General features: G+C 58.2%; 2 protein-coding genes across 6 annotated transcripts; one reads left to right on the top strand and one right to left on the bottom strand.

Moving 5' to 3' along the window:
* Positions 1–3,204: 3,204 nt before the first annotated feature.
* On the top strand, positions 3,205–22,012 carry TP53I11 (tumor protein p53 inducible protein 11). Of its 5 annotated transcripts, XM_032639456.1 has the most exons (9): positions 4,562–4,690; positions 14,361–14,496; positions 15,925–15,992; positions 16,794–16,953; positions 17,578–17,636; positions 17,832–17,880; positions 18,121–18,217; positions 19,221–19,322; positions 19,769–22,012. In XM_032639456.1, the coding sequence occupies exons 4-9, from the start codon at positions 16,825–16,827 to the stop codon at positions 19,900–19,902; spliced, it is 570 nt and encodes a 189-aa protein (XP_032495347.1). In that variant the 5' UTR covers positions 4,562–4,690; positions 14,361–14,496; positions 15,925–15,992; positions 16,794–16,824; the 3' UTR covers positions 19,903–22,012. The 5 variants fall into 5 exon arrangements, with proteins under 5 accessions (XP_032495345.1, XP_032495347.1, XP_032495344.1 ...); XM_032639454.1 differs by lacking the exons at positions 4,562–4,690; positions 14,361–14,496 and adding an exon at positions 3,205–3,337; XM_032639453.1 differs by lacking the exon at positions 14,361–14,496 and having other exon boundaries at positions 4,618–4,690.
* On the bottom strand, positions 4,286–13,227 carry LOC116758381 (spidroin-2-like). Its single transcript, XM_032641189.1, has 5 exons — positions 13,094–13,227; positions 12,255–12,386; positions 5,821–6,046; positions 5,323–5,442; positions 4,286–5,035 (listed from the first exon to the last, which is right to left on the bottom strand). Exons 1-5 carry the CDS (start codon positions 13,225–13,227, stop codon positions 4,286–4,288), a joined length of 1,362 nt encoding a protein of 453 aa, XP_032497080.1.
* Positions 22,013–22,270: the final 258 nt, after the last annotated feature.

Genomic DNA, 22,270 nt, shown 5'->3' with positions numbered 1-22,270 from the left:
CTGTTCATTCATTCATTGGGTCAGTGAACGTTAATTGAGCACTTACTGTGAGCCAGCCTCTGAGCGCAGGACTTACAGGCTGTGCCTCGCTTAATCCTCCAAGTCCCCTGTGCCTCAGCATGACTTTTCTCTCTCCATTTGACAGATGAAGAAACTGAGACTCAGAGAGGCTGAGTAACTCGGCTGAGGCCACAGATCTAATAAGCAGAATGAGGGCCTTGACCCTAGATCCAGGTTGGTCTAACTCCCAAGTTCTGCTCTCACCTGCCCCCTTGAGCTCTTCCCACTGCAAGCAGAAAAGGGCTGGCTGTGGTCCTCTGGTCCCAGAGCTGAGCCGTCACGTCATTCCTTTAGAAGGGCTGAGCCTCACTGCTTCCACCCACATCCTAATGGGTTGTCTGTCCAACAGGTGAGGAGCTGCTTGACATTCTGCGGTCCTGGAGCAGCAACAGCAGTGGTGGGGATGATTCATAGGCGGGAGGGGGGTGGTGGAGGGAAGGAGGCCTGGACAGTGTCCCTGGCGTGGAGGCAGGGTCCAGGCAGTGTGGGGGAGGCCTGTCTCAGGGTCCCTGAGCTCCCAGCAGCTTCTCCCAGTCCCCAAAGCTGTGCTCAGCCTGGGCCCACTGGAATTGGAGCGGAGAGACCCAGAGGTCTTCTTACTAGACAGGCTCACAGGGAAGGAAGACAGTCTAGAGGAAGTGAGGGGAACCAGCAAAGGGAAGTGGCAGGAGTTATGAAAGCCCAGCTCCTCTGCTTCACGCTGTGCGCTGGGACAGTGGCTCTTTCAGCCTGGGCCAAAATGATGCTCCTTATAGCAGTTTCCACCACCTCCTGGCTTGACAGATTTCACCCCAGAGCTACTTTCCCAGTTTACCAAGCACTGGCACCTGCGAGGCCCTCTCCCTCCCTCCTTCTTCTGGGCTTCCTATGAATAATGTCAGCAACAGTTGTCTACTACGTGCCTTCTCTTTGCTAACAGCTTAACATGCATCCTCTCTCTTAAACTCCCAATAACCTCTAGGAGATAGGCTCTCCTATTATTCCCATTTTACAGACCAGGAAACTGAGGCTTAGAGAAATGAACTCACTGGCCCATCCCTAGGATTTGAACCCAAGTCTGTCAGCTCCAAAACCCCTGGGCTCAACCACCACAGGCCTCTGACAACATCTTTTTCCTCTACACGCACCGCCAGCCCCAGGGAGGGGTCCCTGGTAAGACCTATCCCCTGTCCCTAGCCCCAAAGACTAGGCCAAACCCTCAATCCCCCCAGCCTCTCTCCTTATCTCTTGGGTGCCAACACTAGTCCCACTGCTGGCATCTCTGAAATCTAATTGCCTCTGCATTCTTCCCCAGGGAGTCACAATCCACAAGTGATTTCTAGCCACAGACACGGGCATTCCCTGTGCCCACTCCACCTTCCAACACCCACCTGCATGGGCACACACACAGACACACAGCCGCAAAGGAGGTGCTGCCGCCCCTGCTGGCTGGAACCTGGGCAGATGGAGGCCCAGCTGCTCCCAGGCTCCTGTGGGAGGCTGGAGGGGAGTGACCCTCGCCCAGCCACGGGTCTGGGCTCCACCTCCACCGCACCCCCACCCTCCTGGGGCTTTGAGGGAAACATTTCACCTCAGTAATCATGATAATAAGTCTGCAAACCCTTTGCATCTCATCACCTCACGTGACTCTCACAAGCCCGCTTTTCAGGAGCAGCACAGGGAGCCGCAGCTGGTTAGGAGCAGAGCCAGGGTCCTAACCCCCTGCTCTCGCCCTCTCAGTTAATGCTCCCTGTCCTGCGCTGTAAATAACGATGACACCTCATGGCTACCAAGTGTCAAGCACCTGTTCTTGCCTAGATTTGGGGAGCACTTTACAAAAGTCAGTTTTTATCCTCTTTACATTTATGTCCAATGTAAAGATGAGGTGACTCAGAAATGTTAACGGCAGAATGGCAGTCTAAGGAATGTTCTGAAGTAGAGGCACATCACTTTAGAAAATCATATAGGAAGGAAGAGAACAGAGCTTTTAATGGGCTCCTTAGGGAAAGTGGACGCCAGGGGTAATGGAGAATGTCTCTTCCTTCTCCTCCGGCGCCCCAAGCACTTCGGCTGTTACTGCGAGTTGTTTCCATTGCTGGGCTTGACTATTTGTGTGTACATCTGTCTCCCAGGAGCTATAAGCTCTTCAAGGACAGGGATTGGGGCCCCGACAGCCAGCACCTCGCCTGGCACACAGGAAGGGCCCAGTCAACATTGCCTCCTTCATGAAGGATGATGGGACGGCTTGTGCTCACACCCTCCCATCTGATGGGCTTGGGAGACAAGAACGCAGGATCGAGTCACCCAGCGCTCAAGGTTTATCCACATCAAACACCACCTAAGGCATGAACCCCTCCTGTAGCACCCTCAGCAACTCTTCCTTGGCTTCTGCTTGCATGCTGCAAGTGACAGGGTGCTCACTACTACTAAAGCAGCCCCTTCTGTGTTGGAGATCTCGGGGCGATTGTTATAAAGTCCCTCCGTCTATTGATAAAAGTCAGGCTCTCGGGTATATACAATAGTCACACCTAGGGGAGCATTAGTTGTGTTTCCTAGTCAGGGGGGCAATCTGGGGTAACACTGCACACAAGTGAGGCTGGTGCCTGCCCTCCAGCAACCCAGAGCCCAGAATGCTGGGGAGGCAGAAGGAGTAACAAATGAATTCATCATCCCTGCTTGAGCCAGCTCTGTTAAGGCAGTGAGTTGAGACTCTAAATTGTCACAAAGACTACTATCAAGCCCTGAGACTTCAGTCAGGTGGCTTTGGGGTCTGTGCTTCACCCAACAAAGCTAGGAACAATCCTGATCTGTAGTCATAGTCATTCACTCATTCATTCATTCACTCATTCATTCATTATTGGCTAACAATGGCTGGGAGCAGGGATGGTGGCACTGTGGGCCACAGCACTGTCTCAGGATCAGAGTTGTTACCTTGGTAATCAGACAGCTAACCGTCACTGGGTGCTTACTATGAGCCAGGCACTTCCTGTTTACTTCTGTGTAAAGGGCATAGCCTCTCCTGCCCAGTCACAGCTCCGGGGAGGGCAATGGGAGTCTGTTTGGCACGCCAGCCCTGAGCACCTGGTACAGTCAGTGCCCAATAAGCGTGGGCTGCTGCCATTTAAATCTCCACAACAACCATAGGTGCTCCTACTATTGGTTGCCCCCAGTTTGTACACCGAGAAAACCAGACACCTAGAGGTTGTTACTTGCCCATGGCCACACAGTTTCCAAAAGGCTGAGCCAGGATTTGGACCTGGGCAGTCTGCTTCCAGAGCCTGCTTGATCAACTCTTAAGGTACGGGTAGGAGCCTGGGGAACCACTCACCTTTCTCTGCCCCCTTTGCTTATCTTGCGAAATGGAGCTTGTCATCAACCTCGCCTTCCTCTTTCCTCCAGCCCCTTCCCATTGTGACCATCAGCCAAGATAAAGAGATGCAGGTGTTCTTTTCTAGGAAGGAGGTTGGTGGGAGCTGGGGTGGGGAAACACATTACTGGTCACAAAGGATTGAAATGAGCTCAGAATCTTGTGGGGGGGGGATTGCTGTAGGAATCTAGTTGTTTTAGGCTGAAAGGCTCCCAGAGAGCCTCCAGGACCCCCAAACTCCATTCTTACCCCCTTGCCCTCCACAGGATGTGCGGACACAAAAGGTCTTGCCACTGTGCCTCCTCCCTCCCCCACGTGCCAATGAGCCCCAGCTAAGATCTTTGTGCCTTGACTGCAATTTGTAGCAACTTAGCTGAGGCTGGATTTTAGGCTGGAGGATGAAGGTGTGCGAGTGTGTGCGTGTGCGTGTGTGTGTGTGTGTGGCGGTGGGGGGGGGTGTTGATGGTGTCATGTTACTTGACAAAGTCACACCAAGCAAGGGAGGACTAGAAACGGTGAGCCTAGGCTGGAAGCCAGAAGACTAAATGAAAGCAAACATTAACCACCACCGTCTGTAAAATGGGAGCAATCATCCCGGCCTCATAGGTAGTTGTGAGAAGCACGAGTTAACACTTGTAGTTCCTTCAGCACACGGTGCCTGGCACGGAGCGGGCTCTCAGCAGACGGGGACCATTGCTGTGTAACTGTGTTATTACACACTTGGGTATCTACCAGCCAAAGCATTCCTTTCCGTTTTAGACACTGGCCTAGGCCCCAGGCGATACCCCAGGGATATTTAAGACAAGGTGGCTTGCCAACCGACGAGGGTGTTGATAGTCTCACGAAAGGGGCGCAGTCTGGAGAATTTGCCACGAAAGTCTAACCTGGGCGGCGCGGGCCCTCTGTTCGGATTCCCAACCGCCTTCCCCCGGGGCGTGAGCGCGCCCCCCGCAGGCGATCTCCGGGAAAGCCTCGGCTGGGGAGCCCGGGAGCCCAGTCCCCCCAACCCTTCTCTCCCGCCCGCCCCGGCGGCCACCCTCGGGGGCTAGGCAGCGCGGCGCGTGGGAGGGGACGGCGCGCCATTGGCTTGTGCACGGAACTGAGAGGAGGGACCAGCTCGGGCCGCCAGACTCGGGCAAAGCCCCGCCGCGCTGGGCGCCGCGCGTAGTCCAGCCGGCCCTGCCCTGCCCGGCGCGGGCGGCGCGATGTGAGTCGACCGAGGGCCCGAGAGTCCCCCTGGCACGCCAGCTCCGCGCAGCGCCGGCGCCAGCAGGCGCTAGGAACGTAAGTTCTGCTCCCCGCCGCCGCTTCGGAGCCTAGCACTTTCCCTTCCCGCCGCCAGCTGGCCGGTGCCTGCGCAGCGCAGCGCAGCGCAGCCCAGCCCATTGGGGCTCCTGCGGCCGCAGGAACCGCCGAGGAGAGGACCCCGTGCGCGCGAGCCGGGCGCCCCAGCACCTCTTGGCGCCGGAGGGTTCTGCCGGGACTCCAGGGATTCCCCCCTCCGCGGTTCTCCCGGGCGCCGTCCCGCAGTCCCTTCAGGTCCTCTCCTTCGCGCTCTCCGCTTGCTCCCTTTCCTCTGACTCGGTTTCCCTCTCTTCCCCGGCTTCCTCCCTCCGCCGTCTCCTCCCTCTAGGACGGTTTATTCCGCCCTCCGCCTCCACCTTTTGGGCTCGCGCTCTCCGCTTCGGAGCGAGGGAGAAACCGAGCGGAAAGCATTTTCTCCCTCCCTGGGGTCTGACTCGGTCCCCGCGCTCGGTTCTCTGTCCCCTCCCCCCTCCATCCCTGTCTCCGTCCTCCCTCCATTGTTCCCGGGTCCGGGGTGTGTGCGGCACAAACTTGCGAGTCCCCTTCCTCGCCCCCTGCTGGGTCGAGGTTGGAGGTGGCGGGGTTCCCGCTGCCCATAAGTCTGGCCCGACCTTCAGGTTCGGGGGACCGTGGGGGCTGGAGTGCTGGGCCAGAGCACCGGAGGCGTCCGACAGCCAGGAGCTCCCGCCTGGAGCCCCCAGCCCTCTATGAAAGTGGGTGGGTATCTGGAGCTGAGAGATAAAGGACACATTGGAGGGGGGAGGAGCAAGACCGGGAGACCCCAGTCTCCAGGGGTGGGGGGAGCAGAATCGGAAGCCGAGCCTAAGCCCCAGTTATTGGGAGGGGGTTAGGGGAAGGACAGGTGGAGATCGACGCTCCCCACTCTCTCCCAAGTCGCGCGCTCAGCGGACGGGCTCGGCGGACGGGGGCAGCGTGGTGCCATTGTCCTGGCGCTGAATAGCCTGGGACTGCCCGCCTTGGGCGGTATACTCGTACCCACTCCGGGGGTCCGTAGGGGAACCGCCAGGCCGCCTCGCCCACCCGCGACGCCCCTATCACGGTTGGGCACTAGCTCGGCGTCCTCTCGCTCCGCCCTTCCCCGCCACTACCCCGTCCCGGGCTCCCGCCGCCTCCTCGAGGCCCCGGAGGGAGCGGATTTCTACGCGGGAGCGAAGGCGGCGGGGGCGGGAGCCGGGTGGAGGGTGGAGGCCTTGAACCCCGAGGCGTCTCTGTAGCCCAGAGCCCAGAGTCGACGGCCAAGGCCGCCTCGCCGCCTCACCGCCCCTCACTTCCTGGTTGATTTCCTTCAGACAAACTTTTCCCGGTGGGGCTGCCCTGCGGGGAGAAGGCACCGGGGCTGCAGGGGTGCCCACCCCAACTGAGAGGCCTCTTGGACCTCCAGTCTTGGTGGTCTGTGGAGAGGGAGCCGACGCCCTCTCTTCCTCCAGCTCGCAGTGCCAGGGACATAGGGATGGGGGAGGGGGGTGGGGAGGGAGGTGAGAGGGTTGTTGGAGAGCCAGGGGGAGGCAGAGTCCATTTTTTTAGCCGGGCCTCACACTTAGCCCAGGGGGAGCAAAGATTTTTCTCGTTGGGTTGTTAGTAAATAAGACTACGTATTCTCCAGGCCTCTGTTATCCCATCTGTAAAAGGGGCCCTCTGTCCCCCAAGGTGCCCTCCTGGCCCCATTGTCTTGAGAACCAGCCGACCTGACTTCTCCTTTTCTGCCCACATGCTGTCAGCTTAATCTGCCCTAAATTAGGAGTGGAGGGCTGAGGCCCAAAGCCCTCCACCCATGTTTGGCTGTCAGTACCTCCTGGATCCACAGCTCAGGCCCGCCACCCGCACCCCAAGTTCTCCAACCCCACACTCAACTGCCTCCCCTCCCCCAGGATCTTATGGTAGCCCCCCTCTGTGTCTGCTGGAGGAAGGGCCTGCCAGTCCAGGGGTTGGGGGTGGGAGGAACAGTGGAATTGACAGTGACCCGTGATATTCACACAGCGCTGAACTGCTCTTTACTTTCTTTCATTTATTGGACAAAATGTTCGTGAGGGCTGGGCCAAAAATGACTTAATGAACACAGTGCCAGATACAGTTCTAGGCCCTGAGAGACAGCTGTGAACAAAATTAAAAGATTCTTGGGGCTTCCCTGGTGGCGCAGTGGTTGAGAGTCTGCCTGCCGATGCAGGGGACGCGGGTTCGTGCCCCGGTCTGGGAAGATCCCACATGCCATGGAGCAGTTGAGCCTGTGAGCCATGGCCGCTGAGCCTGCGTGTCCGGAGCCTGTGCTCCGCAACGGGAGAGGCCACAACAGTGAGAGGCCCGCGTACCGCAAAAAAAAAAAAAAAAAAAAAAGATTCTTGCCCTTCTGGAGCTGACACAGTGGGGGAGGGGCAAATAACTAATAAAGTAAATAAGCAAATTATATAGTATATTGGGAGGTGAGGGGGAAAAGTTGAGTGTTGGGGGGTGTTGAGGCCAGGGGTGAGGTCGCCATTTTAAATAGGGTGGTCAGGGAGGTCTCCCTGAGGAGGTGACTTACGAGCTAAAGTTTTGAGGGAGTGAGCTGTGGGGATAGCTTCAGGGACTAAAGATCTGGCCGAGAACAGCCTGTGCAAAGGCCCTGAGGCTGGAATGTGCCCCCTGTATTTGAGGAACTGTAAGGAGCCAGTGTGGCTAGGGTAGAGTGAGCGGGTGGGGAAGGGATAGGAGACAAGGCTGGCTGAGAGGGGATAAGCCTCCCCATTTCACAGATGAGGGCAGTGATGCTCAGAGATAGCATAAGTAACCCCAGGGCAAGCTGCCCAGGAGTGGCAGCTGCAGGGTGGGGTGCCTGATGCTCTGACTCCTAGCCCGTAATAATTTTCCCTTCACCCTGCATCTCAACCATTAATTCACAACCATGGCTGTGCCCCTCCGAAGGCCAGGCCTGGCCGAGTGCTGGGGATATGGAGGGGAGCCACCCAGGCTTAGCACCCCAAGGGGCTCCATATTCTGCAGGCTGTTGCCAGCCCCCTTCCCAGGTTCCCCTTGCCCACCTGTTGTCAGTACACTCAGGGCAGCATTTTCCTCCTGAGCCAGAGTGACCTGAGTTCTCTCTCTTCCCATTTCCTTCCTGTGGCCACTGCCTTGTAAGCACCCCACTCTGTATCCACATGTGGCTTCTACAAGCGGACCTGTTCTAAAGTTGGTATGGTCAAGGGGGAAACTGAGGCAAAGAAGTTGAATTTCCTTGTCTGAAAATAAGAGCAACATTATTTTTGAGCGTTCACTATAAACAGGAACTGTTTTAGGAGTTTTTTGTGCATCTTCTCATCAGTGGGAGGTGGGTGTCATTATTACACCCATTTAACAGATGAGGAAACTGAGGCCCAGAGAGGTAGTATCACTGGCCCAAGGCCATGCAGCTAATAAGTGGTGGAGCCAGGATATCAGCACAGGCCTTTTGAGTCATGCCAGAGCCCCCCAAACCCTGGGGGAGATGGTTAGTTCTAGACTGTGGTTCTGGCCCATCAGGGTACTGGGAAAAGTACAGGGACCCTTCTGCTTACCTCCCCCAACCCACCCAAAGGGCAAATAACTACTTGCTTATGAAAAAGTTGGCTCAAAATAGTGGGACATCTCTTCACAGAAACTCCCTTCCCATCCTTCTCTCCTCCTCTCCAAGTTTCTGAGCATCTACAGGGGTGGGGGAGGTGGAAGGAGTGGGAGGGGAGAGGGTTATGGCCACTGCCTTTTCACAAGAGCTCTGGCCCCATGGGATCTGGAAGCACCAGCTGCCTTTGAGGGCCCTGATGTGGTCACTGGGCTGAGGGGGAAGCTGGCCCACTCCTGGGTTGGAAAGGACAGGAATTCTCCATGTGTTCTGCCCTTTGTGAGTGGCGGTAGGGACAGAGAAGCCCCTCTCAGTGACTTCTGTGTGGCAGCGGATGGCCTTCCGAGGCCTGGACACCCCCTTGCCCGCACAGCAGTTTCAGAGGGTGAGGCCCCCAGGGATGTCCCCTCCTTCTTACCCCTTGTCCTGCCCTGCCCTCTCACCCTCTCCAGCACAGCAGGGAATGTTTATTTTTTCTGTCCCTGAGGGCTTGGAGATATTTGTGATGAAAATGTGAGCTTTCCTCTGTCCTTCTGGAAATTAGGCAGCTTCGAAAGAAAGAGAACTGGTAGAGAAATAGCAAAATGTGTGTTTCCAGAGCCGGTGAGAGAGGTGGTAGGACTTGGGGGCGGGGCAGCTTGTGCTGGGGTCTTTGCTGGAGCTGGAGTGTGGCTGGTGAGTGACAAGGTTTGGAAGCCAGATCCGGAATATCACAGCCAGGAGGGGCCCTGGAGACCACACTTCCATTTTTCAGGCGAGGAAGCTGAGTCCCAGAGCCCGGCCCTGGCTTACCTGTGATGGCAGAATCTGTTGGTGACCTCAGCTGTCCTGTCTCCCAGCCCAGTGACTCAGGGCTCAGCCTTCCAGCTTCAGTCAAACCCGTCCTGTATTGCCAGCTCCTGTGTTCCTGGAGTTCTTGGAAATGGGGTGTGGAATCCTTTTCTTGACTACAGAGCTTTGTCACGGGGACTGGTTTGTACCCCAGCAGGACTCGCATCGTGTTCTCCTCCCCCGCCAGTTCTACTCTGTCATCCTTGCCCTTGACACAGAGCCCTGAGCCCGGTGGTGATGCTGGTACAGAGAGAGGTGGGTGATGCAGCCCCGCCTTCCACTGGCTCACCGGCTACTTGAGAGACAAGGCTGCCTAAGGCAGGCTGGCCTTTAGAATAATTGCACTCTGCTCTCGAGGGATACACTGCAAGGAAGCCCTGCCACGTGGCAGCCTCTCCTCAGCTTCTTCCCTTAGCCCGTGTACCCTGAGGAAACGCCCACCGGCAAAACCTGCACCCCAGAGGCCACTGTGATAATAATGTCGGTGAAGCAGCTGTGTGACTTCCTAGTTTAGTCCAACCCTGCTGACAACCTAGTAAGTCAGGCATTGTCACCCCATTTACAGTGAAGAAATGGAGGCTCCAGGAAGTTAATCTGCCCAAAGACACAGGACTAATGATGCAGAACCCAGAGATTTGGATCCTTGAGCTTCACTCTGCCTGAGGGCCCCGGTGGAGGGTTCTGGGCTGGGGGTTCTTTAGACCCCATCTCGCCCAAGGGGCTGATGGGCTGCCCCAGGAAGGGACCACAGGAAGGATGATGCAGGCTGTGGACCCTCCAGCCCCCATGGTCCCCTTGCTGGGGCTCTCCCTGCCTCCCCTTCCCTCTGCCCAGTGCCGGGAGGCTCCGTCTCTCACTGCCCCCACTCCTGTGCTGCATGTCCCAGACCCCATTTCCAGCTATTTTGCACCAACGTGATAACCAAACAATGGGTCTCCTTTGTTGCCCTTCCCAGGTCCTGCTGGAGTCACAGGGCCTTAATCCAAAGGAGGCTGGACCCCAGGGAGGGGTTCAGATGCTGGCAACCTGCCAGGGACTTTCACGGGGAGATGTGATGGGGAAGATGGCTTAGAGCTTAGTTCTTTTTGGACGTCGTGTTCACCACACCACACCCCTACCACACGCACACCAGCTTCTATCTGAATATCCTGTTAGGCACAGTTAACTTAGTTTGAATTTCAGCTCTGCCACTTACCCCCAAGAGACACATACGTAAGTCCCTTGGGCCTTAGTTTCCTCATCTCTAAAATGGGAGTCATAGTACAGCTGTTCTCATAGGGCTGTGGGGGTTACATGGAATTCCTGCTCTAGAAGTACTGGTCCCCTGCCTCCTTTCCTTGGGAGGATGTTTTGGGGGCATTTCTCCTTACCAGATGTGGGGGGACAGGTATGCTGCCCCTCCAGCAGAGGGTCTTGTTTGCAAAGGAAGTGGTTCTTGGCTCTGATACTCAACAGCAATGACTCCCCGCTGAATCACCGGAGGCTCGGCGGCTGGTGGGTGCTCTGGGCCCCAGGCCCCTTCCCCTCCCCCAGCCCCTCCTAAGCCAGCCCTCATGGTAGCACATTCTCCACGAAGGGGACAGCTCTGCAGTCCATCTGCTTCTGTGGAAACCGGGCTTCCTGGGAAGGCTACAGGGGGGTTGGGAGAGGTCCTCCAGGACTGGCATGGGAAAGATGTCTCAGCCCCATCGGATCTGCTGCCAGGGCAGCGCCTGGACAGCCACCCCTTTAATATTGTTAATTGCTGTCCTTTGGGGAGTGCATACCAGGGACCAGGCCCCTCCACTGCCTTTTCTCAGTCTGTCTGATCACAGCCCTGTGAGCTAAGAAGTCGTCGTGTGGTTTCACAAATGAGGAAATGGAGGCTCAGAGAGGTTAAGTAACTTTCCTGAGGTCACAGAGCAATTAAGAGAAAGAGTTGGGGGTTTGAGTCCAAGTTTGCCTCATCATTAAGTATATGCCCGCCCCCGCCCCTCCCCTGACACTTGTAACACTCCTCCCGTCCCCCCATGAGCCCTTCCCTTCCTGGTCCGATCTCGAGGCTCTGCTTGGCCTCTGTGCCATCATGGCCCCTTCTGTCTTGCCGCCGCCGCTAGGAGCTCTTTGGGGATGTTCTTTTCTGGCCTCAGATGAGGAAGGAGGAAGGGGCTACACGGGGTCAGATCTCGGCTAGCAGGGGGCCTCGAAACCCTTCCCCCAACTTTACTTTGTCCCAAATTTTTGTCGAGCTCCTCCCATGCCTGGAGCTGTCCAGGCCAGGTGAACAAAACCATCAGTAACCCCTGCCCCGTGGCACTCACCTAGAGATGGCTGCAGCTCTCTGAGGTGGTAGTGGGGTCTCGCCCAACGTTCTCACCCAACCTCCAGTCATTTCCTGGGCACCCCAGATGCCAGGGAAAACCCCATGTACTCTCCTGGAGTCTTCAGCACCCCCTGACCTGCTTGCGCACGGTCACCTGGCCAGAGGAGGTACCAGACTGGAACCCAGCTCTGCCTGACCACAAAGCTCCTTCCCGGCTCTCCTGGGTCACCAGCTCACGTGTGGCCTGGGGCAGAGCTTGTCCGCTCTGGGCCTCAGCTCTCTGGCCTGTCCAGCGTGTGTGTGGAGCAGAGCCTCCCCTTGGGCCCTGCCAGGTCTAACTGAGTGTGATCCTGAGTGTTGTGGGTAGAGTTAGGGAGACCTGCTTGCCTTGGCCTGACCGTCCCTCATTCGCCTCTGAGGCCAAAGTGCCTCTGTGCCCAGCGGGGCCAGCGGGAGGCTCTCAGGTGGGCACGATACCAGCCCTGCCTTCAGATCACTGGGTCTCGGGGAGCCCTGAAATGATGATGAGGATGGTCCGGAAGTGGCCCTGGCTGCCACTGAGGGTCCAGAGAGGGGAGGGGCACTGTGCCCTGGGAAGGCTCCCTGGAGGAAGGGGCATGCAAAGACCCTGAGGAACGGGGGGCATCGGGATGGAGGGAGTGGAAGGCAGTGGTTCAGAAGGGAGAACACCTGTTCAAAGGACAGTGATTTCCCAGTTCATTGGGAACTGAGGTCAGAGAGGCTGGCCAGGGGCAGAACGCAGAGGATCGTGAACACGGGGTCTGGGGGCTGCCGTCCACGTTTCCCCTTCTCCTTACCTGGCAGGGCCTCCCAAGTGAGCATCTAGGAGCAAGGGCAGCCCTCCTCCCAGCCCTTCCCCTAGCCTTGGGCAGCCTGGCACCAGCCTGGCCCCGGGGGAGCCCTGGGGGCCCTTCAGGAGGCACAGGGGCCTGGGAAAGGAAGCATGACGGCTGTAACAGGCAGGCTTTTCCACTGTGCACGGCTGAGTGAGGAGAGGGAAGGAGAAGGAGTGGGGCCCTGCCTGGGTCCGGGCAGGGCACTCTGCCACAGGTATCGCCTGTTATATCTCCTCCAGCCCTTCTGCAGAGTGGGCCTTCTCATCAGCCCCATTGTACAGGGGCCGCAACTGAGGCCGGGAGAGCTGCGGTGTCCTACAGAACCAGGATCTGAACCCAGGTCTGGCTGTCCCAAAGCCAGTTCAGCTGGGGTACAAGGAGGGAGTGGGGGAGCTGTCCTCTGTCCTCTCTTAGGTTACAGTGGGGCCAGTCCTACCTGGAGTGACCTTGAAAGGGAGGAAAGTTCATGGGCAGATCAGAGGGGGTGTGTGGTGTGTCTCGGCGGTGGGGTGCTTAGGGGCTGCTGTGCGCACACGTGCGTGTGTGTGTGTATGTGAGTGTGGCAGCTGCCCGCCTGCCCTCTCCAGGTGGGGTCCAGTCCTGCGGATGAAGGAACAGTGGGACTCAGGGCTCAGTGCACTTAACGCTGTAGGGCCAGGTGCTGGGGACCCTGCTCCCTGGAGATGACGTTTAAGATCCCGCTTTCCCTGGGAGGCTGTAGGGCCCTTTGTTGGTGGTGAGCTTGCGGCTGGGCTCTGGGCTCTGTGTACGGCCGCAGTGGGTCCCACCAGCCCAGGTACCTGATGGCTGTGCCGGAGTGATACCGGAAGTCAAATGGAGCCCAGGACCCTGCCCTGTAGCCCCCCTTCTGTACCAGCCCTGGGCCTGTGGTGCCGAGGGGAGCCCTGTGTCTGTGTCGGTGGGGAGGGACCATCGGGCGGAGGAAGGCAGCCGACCCTCTGAGCAGGGGTTGCCGACACAGCCCAGGCCTGCAGTGCTGTGGCCCGAGTGTCAGCCTTACGCCATGGGATTGAGGTCTGGGGGCTCTGTCCAAGGGGTGGAGACGTTAGGAAATGCTAGTTAGGCCCCTCTCCTGATGCTTCCTGGCCTCCACCCCAGAGCCCCTGCTACATGGGGGACGTGGGGAGGAGGGGGTGTCTGTGTCTAAGTGCCCATCCCAACCAAGCACTTGGTGCGGGCCAGGCACTACCTTACGCCCTTCACGGGGGTCTCATCTTAGATTCTCACGGCATCCCTGTGAGGGAAGACCCTTTGCTTCCCCAACTATGGATGGGGTGACTGAGGCACAGAGAGTGTAAGTGACCTGCCCACAGGCACACAGCTAAGAAGTGGTGGCCCTGGGATTTGAACTCAGAGAGTGTGGCTTCTGCAGCTAAGCTCTTCTGGCTTTAGCAGTTAGCTGGCACTTTATAAAATACTTTCTGTCCGTTATTTTGTTTCTGCTTTGACCAGGCCTAGGGAAGATGTAAGGATTGTTGTTTCCATTTCACAGATGAGAAGACGGGCTCAGAGAAGCAACTTGCCCTGATTCGTGCCTGACAGATCAGCATCCCTGTCCCCACTCAGGCTGCAAGCTACTTAAGGGCAGGGACCCAGTCCCACCACCCCTACGTGGCTCACAGCACATCCTCACTAAATGCAGTCCTTTCATTTAAATGTGTAGGTGCTGTGCTGCGTACTCTTGACCAAGCTTCTCCTCTTGCCCATGGATCTCGAGGAGCTGGGAATTACAGCTCCATTTCACAGATGGGGAAAACCGAGGCTCAGAGCAGTGTGACTTGTCCACTAAACATGGGCAGTAAGGGACACAGCAGGACTGAGTCAGGCAGCCTGGCCGGCCTGGGTGAGAAGGGTTAAAACACTATGGAGACCTATATGAAGGGTTAAGTCAAGTCTGAGCATACCTGGTGCTGGCGAGGATGGGGGGTAAGGGAACACTCATGCATTGTGGGGAAACGGAAATGGTTCACTGCTCTGGAATGCAGTCTGGCACTGCTAGAGTTAAACGTAGATTTACCATATAACTCAATATAATTCCACGCCCAGGTATTTACCTCCGAGAAATGAAAACTTATGGTCACACCAAAACCTGCACGTGAATGTTTATAGCAGCTCTATTCATAATCGTCAAACCCTGAAACAACTCAGACGTCCTTCAGTGAGTGACGGGGTAAACGAACGGGTACGTTGACGCCAGGTACCGGTACGTGGATTCCCACTCTCCTGCCGAGAGGAAGGGAACGTCCATGTACACAGCAGCCTGGATGAGTCTCAAAGACATGATAGTATCCACGGTTATATACTACATGATTCCATTTATGTAACACATTTGAAAAAACAGAAACAAAACTACAGTGACAGACAACAGATCAGCAGTTGCCTGAGGTGAGGGGAGGGTCTGACTGGTGATGCAGCTGCCCTGGGTCCTGATTTGGAGGCGGTGGTCGCCTGGATCTATACATGTGCTAAGATTCATATAACTACAGACCCCAAAGAAGGTTCATTTCACCGTATGCAAATTAACAACTAGAAGGCCAGAGCGGAGGCCGGAAGAGGAAGGGTGGCGACCAGCCCGCCTGGGGCTTCCTTCATGGAGGGATGGGTGAGGGGCCAATGGCTTGCTGGCGCCCTGGGGGCAGCCTCCCGCGGGTCCACCTGGCAAGTGGGAGGGACGCCAGGCTGATTATAGCTTCTACCTGGATCCACCAGAAGGTGGTAACGAGCGGCTGAGGTGTTGTGACAGTACCCGGGCCCCCTACCGAGGAGCCTGGTTAAACCCTCGCTACCCCAGGCGGCTGCCCCCGCTGCCCAGCATCGGCCATTCATTGAGCTGCCTTCCTGGTCACCACCAGCCGCCGCCTCCCATTCCCCGGGATGTATATACGTGGGAGAGGAAAGCATAGCTGCCCCTGTTTTACAGGTGAGGAACTAGGCCGGGGGGCTTAGGAGGGCAGTGGGGCCTGGATGTTACTCACTAAAGACCTTGGCCATTATTTCCAAACTCGAGCTGGTATGCTCCCTGCCCAGTTCATCCAGTGTAAAGCCATGTTATCCAGACACCCCACCGTTTGATTCTTTGTTCTGATGTTTATTTGCTGGGTGCTTTATTTTCTAAGACACTGGGTCTTAGTGTCTTAGAGGCTGGAAAACTGGAGGTGACCTGGGGACATTTCTGTGCCCTGCCTCTGGCTGGGGCTGAGAGGGTGAGACTTGCCGGGGGCCACACAAAGACCTGAGTCTGATGCCTGATCGGGGTGGGGGGGGGTCCAGCAAGCCCACCTCAGGTCCTGGTTGAGGGACAGGCAACTTCTGAGCCTTGTCTGTTATCAGGGGTGGTTTTCCTGCCTTGCTGGAGAGTAGCTGTGGGTGGGAAAGAGGTGCAGGGATATGGGAGGCACCCAGCACTGGTGCAGCACGTGATAGGGTGGGGGTACTACCATTTTTCAACCCGGTCTTCTATCGAGCCTCATTGAACTTGGTTTTCTCATCTGTAGAATGGGTGTAAATAGTACCCATCTTGCAGGGCGGCAAGATCACGGGAGCCCACTCAGGGCCAGCTTCTGGAAACCTTTACCTCACTTTGGTTTACACTGTTGTCTCCTCCACATAGATTTTGTGCTGACTGAAGGTGAGGACGGCCACTCAACTCACATCAGCGTCTCCACTGCCCGGCACACAGTAGGTGCTCAAGAGCTGGTCTGAGGTGGAGCTGAGGGGAGGCTGGAGGTTGGGGGCCATCAAGGATCGTGGGCAGACCTGGAGGGGGTGAGGGGAGAGCAGGGAGGGGCAAGGCCCGAACTGCTGCCACAGCCCTGCCAACTCTCCTGGCCATCCCTCCTCTGGCTCAGTTGGGTCCTGGGGTCACCCCCTCCCCTTGTTTTCAGCGCTGGCAGGTTAGAGGGAGGATGTCTGGCAGGGTGGGTGGGAGAGATTGCTGGGCAGAGGAATTGTCTGGGCAAAAGTTCAGTGGCGGCCTGGACTCCAGAACTCAGGAGCCCTACCCAGGCTTGGGTAGACCCTTGCCTCTTCTGGCAAGGCTGACCCAGGCCCCAGTTTACCCCCTCCCCCCAGGAACCTTTGGGTACAGTCTATCCAGGCCTGAGTGCCTTGTCCTGGGCCTATACCTCCTCCAGGGCTGTCTGTAAGGCTCCCTCCGGCCTGGTCGTCTGGGGTGTGCCACATCCACTTAGGCCAGACGGGCTGGCGGAGCTGGAAGGCCTTAGGACCATCTGCCCTAACACATTTTACAGATGAGGAAGCTGAGGCCAGGAGAGGGCAGTGACTTGACCCTTTTAATCACACAGTCGGGTGGTTAGGGAGCCCAGTACTGCACCTGGACCCTCAGATTCCTCCTCCAGTGTCCACCTGCTGCCCCAGGTTGACGGGGAGGCCTCCCCAGGCCCTGGGCTGGGGTCTGGCTGCCCTCTGAGATCTGGAAGCTGGGCAGGACCCGTGGCTGAGGCTGGTGTCTCCCTGCAGCCCTCCTACAGACGCCGGGCTCCAGGACAAGATGGCAGCCAAGCAGCCCCCACCTCTCATGAAGAAGCACAGCCAGACGGACCTCGTGAGCCGCCTGAAGACCCGGAAGATCCTCGGCGTGGGCGGGGAGGATGACGACGGGGAGGTCCACCGCTCCAAGGTGGGCGGAGCTCGGCGGAGGGGCCTCGAACCAGCCACATGGGGGTCTGCCTCCGAGCACCAATTTGGGGAGGCAGATCTGGCCCACTGTTTGGGGAGAATAGCTGAGACCCATGACAGCTGCAGGGAGCCTCCAGATTTAGCTCATATTTTCTAGAAGTCTGATGGATATGTCGGAGGAATGTAGCAGTAACGAAAATGGGTCATTAGAATTAGTTGAGTCCTTATTATTTGCTTCTTATGGCACCAGCTACTTTATAAGCATTATTTACCCTGGGAGATGTAGGGTCAGTTATTAACCCATTTTACAGATGAGGAAACTGAGACTCAGAGAGGTTAAGGACTTCCCCAGGGCCACACCAATAAGTGGCAGAGCCAGCCTTCAAGCCCACATCTGGCAGACCTCTGAGCTTTCATCCTCAGCCACTGTATTTTCAGCTACCCATAAGCCCCGGTGTCAAGAGGAGGAAGAGAGGGTGTGCCTCAGTGTGACCCTCCCAGCCTGGGTGACCCTTTGGCTAAGCAGAGCCACCTGGGCATCCAGGGGCCTCTGGGAGGGGGTGAGTAGACTGGGCAGGCAGAGCTGCCTTCAGCCTGGTTGCCTCTGACCCCTCTGTGTCCACAGATCAGCCAGGTCTTGGGCAATGAGATGAAGTTTGCTGTTCGGGAGCCTTTGGGCCTCAGGTGAGCATTACGAGTTTGGTGGGGGACAGGGCTGGGGGAGGGGCTCACCAGCCTTGTCCCTGTGTACTCTTGTCTTTGGTTCCATCCCGTCAAATTCCCTCCCCCAGACCAGCCATCCCTGGGCATCTTGGCTGGAGAGGGAAGGGTTCTGCGGGGCCTGGGGTGGCTCTGACCTTCCTCTCCACGCCTCCCCAGGGTCTGGCAGCTTGTCTCTGCTGTGCTCTTCTCTGGCATTGCCATCATGGTGAGTCCCTGCCCCTCCCCTGGGACCTGGCCCCCTCCCCTGCCCTGGAGCATCCTAGCTCCCGTGGTCCGTGGTCCCAACTCCTTGTCACTGGAAACTCAGATATTCTGTCCTGGAAGGGAGGGGTCGGGGGCAGTTAGTGTCCTGATCCTGGACTGCTACTGGGGAAAGGAAGGAGATGTCCAGGGGAAGTTTCCACAGAGAGCCCCTCACCCTGAGCCTCCTGCCCGCTGTCCGCAGGCCCTCACCTTTCCTGACCAGCTCTACGATGCAGTCTTTGATGGAGTGCAGGTGACCAGCAAGACCCCCATCCGCCTCTATGGCGGCGCCCTCCTCAGTGAGTATTGCTGGGGCAGACTCTGGGGAGGTGATAGGCAGCCGAGGGACCCACAGGGGCGGAGGGAACATGGGGAGCCTTCTTTGTGCAGGGGCTCCCCTTCTCAGAACCCACGCTTCGGCCAACAAGTCTGTCTCTGCTGGGTGTGTGCTGCCATCTTGTGGCAACTGGTAGACTGTCCCCAGGGGATTGGGACTGTCCTTAGCATCATCTGGGACAAAGCACTTATTGAGTGCCTGCTGTGTGCAGTGCACCACCTAGGCATTGGGGTAGAGAAATGAAAGAGGCCCAGGCTCCGCCCTCCAGGGCCTCACAGCCCAGAGGAGGAGGCAAAATCAACAGTGTCTGTAAAACCCTCGCCCTTGGACCGCCCATTTGAACCACTTCTGTTTCCTCTCCAACCTGAGTCACACGCAGCAGTGCCTGTTAGGAAGCTAAATGACAGCATTTAAAACCCAGCACTGGGGGTGTCCCTCCTCTTCTCCAAAACATTCTATGGCTCCCTATTACCCGCAGACTGAAGTCCCAGCTCCTTCAGGTCTCTGATATTCAGGGTCATCTGTGGGGTGCATCCAGCCTGCCTTCCAAACCTCCCTCCCCGACATCCCACGGTGGGCCCCGGACCCCAGCCGCACCTCCTGAGGCCCCCGTTTCAGAAGGCCTCCACGACTTTGCAACGCAGTTTCCCCAGCCTTGTGCCAATTGCACTTCTACTTGACCTTCAAGGGCCAGTGCCAGTAGCTCTGGGGTGGGGTTGGGGGGTGGGGACTGGGGCAGCTTCAGGCCCTTCAGCCACGCAATGGGAGAGCTAGTGTTACGGGTTATGGGTCAGGTTGGATGACGGAGGAGTTTTAATTTGAGCAGTGGGAGTGGGGGCAGGGCATGTCCGGGATCCTGGCTACTTTGTCAAAGGGTGGAGCACCAGGCCCCCTGCCCGTCCCCCAAGGGGGCAGGTGGATCAGGCTACTCCGCCCCCCACTCCCCTCTTTGCCCCCCACCCCAGGCATCTCCCTGATCATGTGGAACGCTCTCTACACGGCTGAGAAGGTCATCATCCGATGGACCCTGCTCACCGAAGCCTGCTACTTCTCGGTCCAGTTCTTGGGTGAGTCGGAGGTGGGCAGTGATGGGGAAGCTGATGGGGTACAGGGTGCGGGCAGCTTGGCCCCTGGCCTCCGAACTCTTGCCACTTGTTTTCTGGGAAGCGATGAAAACCTGTGCGAGGGGGAGGGACTCGTGTGGCTGGGTTGACCTGTACACCTGCACACCTGTGCTCACGCAGCTGGTAGGTGCCTGTATCCTCCTGCATACATGCCCGTGCACCCACAATCCACTGCTCGTTTGTGGACCCAGCACAGGTGTGATGGCACACAACCAGTTCTGCCCACATGATCGCCCCCCATACCTGCTGTGGTTGGGCAGCTGATAGGATGCCCCAGCTCAGGGCGGGGGTCAGTCAGGCAGCCACCCTGAGGCCCATGGCATCCCGTGCTGGGGTAAGGGCTATCCCCACCTCTGACCTGTGTCCCCCCCGGCCTCTCTCTCCCACAGTGGTCACTGCCACACTCGCCGAGACGGGCCTCGTGTCCCTAGGGATCCTGCTGCTCCTGGCCAGCCGCCTCCTTTTTGTCGCCATCAGCGTTTACTACTATTACCAAGTCGGCCGAAAACCCAAGAAAGTGTAGCCGCCCGCCGGGCCAGGGGCCCCTCTGGGGCAGGGAGGCCTGGGGACCTCGGTTTCCCTTTGGTTCCAGAAGGCAGGAAGGACCCTGCCCCAGGCAGGCAGGAGTGGCCGCCTTCCTCTCCTCCTGGGCACTCCCCGAACGCTGTGATCTCCTGGGCCCTCAGGTTTGGGGAGGGATGGAGCCTCTGTACCCCATCCTTCCCCCCACACGGTGACGCCTCCTGTTCGTGGGTGTCTCGGCCTCTGGATCCCCTGGACAGATGCGCGAGGAAGAGCCTGAGCCACAGGCATCCGGCCAAGGCCAGGCTCCTGCCCCTCTGTCACAAGACCCTTCTTTCTTGAGAGGCTGTGGACCGCCTCCTTGCTCTCCCCCAGGCCCCCAGCCAGTCTAGTGCCCAAGCAGCTGAACTTGGCTTCTGCCCATGCCTGGAAAACCTTAGAATTTGACCCCGGGCCCCTTCCCTTCCATGCGGGCGCTCTCCACATGTAGGGGACCCTCTGCCCCCTAAACACACAGCGCCGCTGCGGGCTGGCAGGCAGGGGTCCGCCTTTGACCCCTGGCACCTCCCCTTCCGCCTTCTGTGAGGTGGGCTGCAGGTAGCAGGGCCTTGTCCTCAGCCACAGCCTCTCCTCGGGCCTCGCTCTTGGCTGCTCTGCCTCCACGCAGCTCCTGAAGGCCCCTAGATGCCCCCTCTCCCAACTGGCCTGGGTCCAGAGGCTGCCAAGGGCCTCAGCCACAGGCCGGCCCTGACAGATGGACACCCGGGTAACCCCAGATGGCGGCCACCTGTAAGTGACGGGGTTTGTGGTTGAGGAAGAGAGAGAAGCATGTCTTCATCACTTGGCATGTCCTCCAGGGTCCGAGGTACACCTGGCTCAGCCCCCTTATCCACCCTCCCCCCCCTCCCCAGGGTGCTGCCCTCTGGCCTGGGGTGCCTCTGGGGCCCGGCTGGGTAGGACTGGGTGCTCTTCAAGCTCAGCAGGGGCAAAAATTAGAAATATTTCAGCAAGCCGCCTCCTCTCATGCCCAGCCCCCATCAGATGCCCTGGAAGAGGCCGACAGCTGGCTCCCTCAGAGATGAAGACCCCTGCAGGCCCAGCAGCCTGTGTGCCCCCCGTGAGTCCTTTACCCGACGCCCCCCCTTCCCTCCGGCACCCCAGGAATGGCAGCCCCCATGTCCTGGGGACAGATGTGGAGAGAAGCAGCCCCGGCCCCAGACTTGCTTCCCGTCTTGGAAGAGAGTGTTTAGGGGGCGAGATGGTTGGTCCTTAGGTGCAGCCCAGCTCTGGCTGCTGCGCCCTGGGCCCGGGCCCTGCCCACGCTGGGCCTCGCTGCCCTCCCCCATGCCCAGCTGTCCCTGCAGCCACATGTCCAGGGACACGGCCTGTGCCCAGCGGAGCACGGCACCGCCGCTGTTAACACAGCCGAGGAGAGAGGCCCAGCGGGTTGGGCGCCCAAGGCTGTGCTGCTGGTAACCTCGGCCGAGCGGAAGGGAGGCTAGACACTAAGGAGGGGCCGTCCTCTCCTGGCCTCCGTCTCTCGAGGCTGAAGTTCGTGCCTCTTTGCAGAATCCTGCCCCCAACCGCCGAGCCCCGGGCAGGCCCAGAGCCACGGCAGCCTTTGGGAAGTGGTCCTGGCTGGTGGGCAGTGCCCCCAAGCCAAGGCATGTCCTCTGAGCTGACCCATGCTCTATGAGGCCTGGCTAGCATGCCGCCAAGCGGTGGATGGTCTGTCCTAATGACCGCTAGGCTTGTTGGATAGATTTCCCCCGGGAGGCTAGCAGGGCAGGGGGACGTCCGGGCGCTGGAGCCGGGCTTTGTGCCGGGCGTCCGCGGGGGCTGAGCCAGCCAAGCTGAGGGAGGGTGGCAGGACCTTGTCCCCGGGGCTGGTAATGTGGGCCTGCTGGGACGATGCTGTCCTGGCTCTGTCCCTCCTAAAGGTTTGGGAGAACCCAGAATGCCCCTTCCCCGGTTCACTTGCCAGCCTCCTGCCTCGGCCCAGCTTCCCCACCCCGCCCCCAAACCAAGACCACCTTTCCTCACGGTCACTATTTATTCTTCGTTCCTTTCTCTTTTTGTAAGAAACAGTCACAAAAACCAGTGCAAAACCATCAGTGTGGGCGTCCTGCTTTATATTACAAAAACTCCTCTTGATATAGAATATAAAAAAGGGAGGCTCACAGGAAATAAACTTGATAAATTAGCTCTGCTACCTACCGCAAGGAACACTTAGAGTTTTCAAAATAGACTTTCGACATAGGACCCACCGGGGAGGGGAAGAGGGGGCTTCTAGGGAGATGGGGGTGCTGGGCCTCGGCCGGTTTGGGGGATCCTGTCTGGGCCCCTTAGGCATGGAGAGGAGAGAGGGG

Source organism: Phocoena sinus, chromosome 8 (genome assembly GCF_008692025.1).
Source record: "Phocoena sinus isolate mPhoSin1 chromosome 8, mPhoSin1.pri, whole genome shotgun sequence".
NCBI lineage: Eukaryota > Metazoa > Chordata > Mammalia > Artiodactyla > Phocoenidae > Phocoena > Phocoena sinus.
This window is presented reverse-complemented; position numbering and strand designations above follow the sequence as displayed.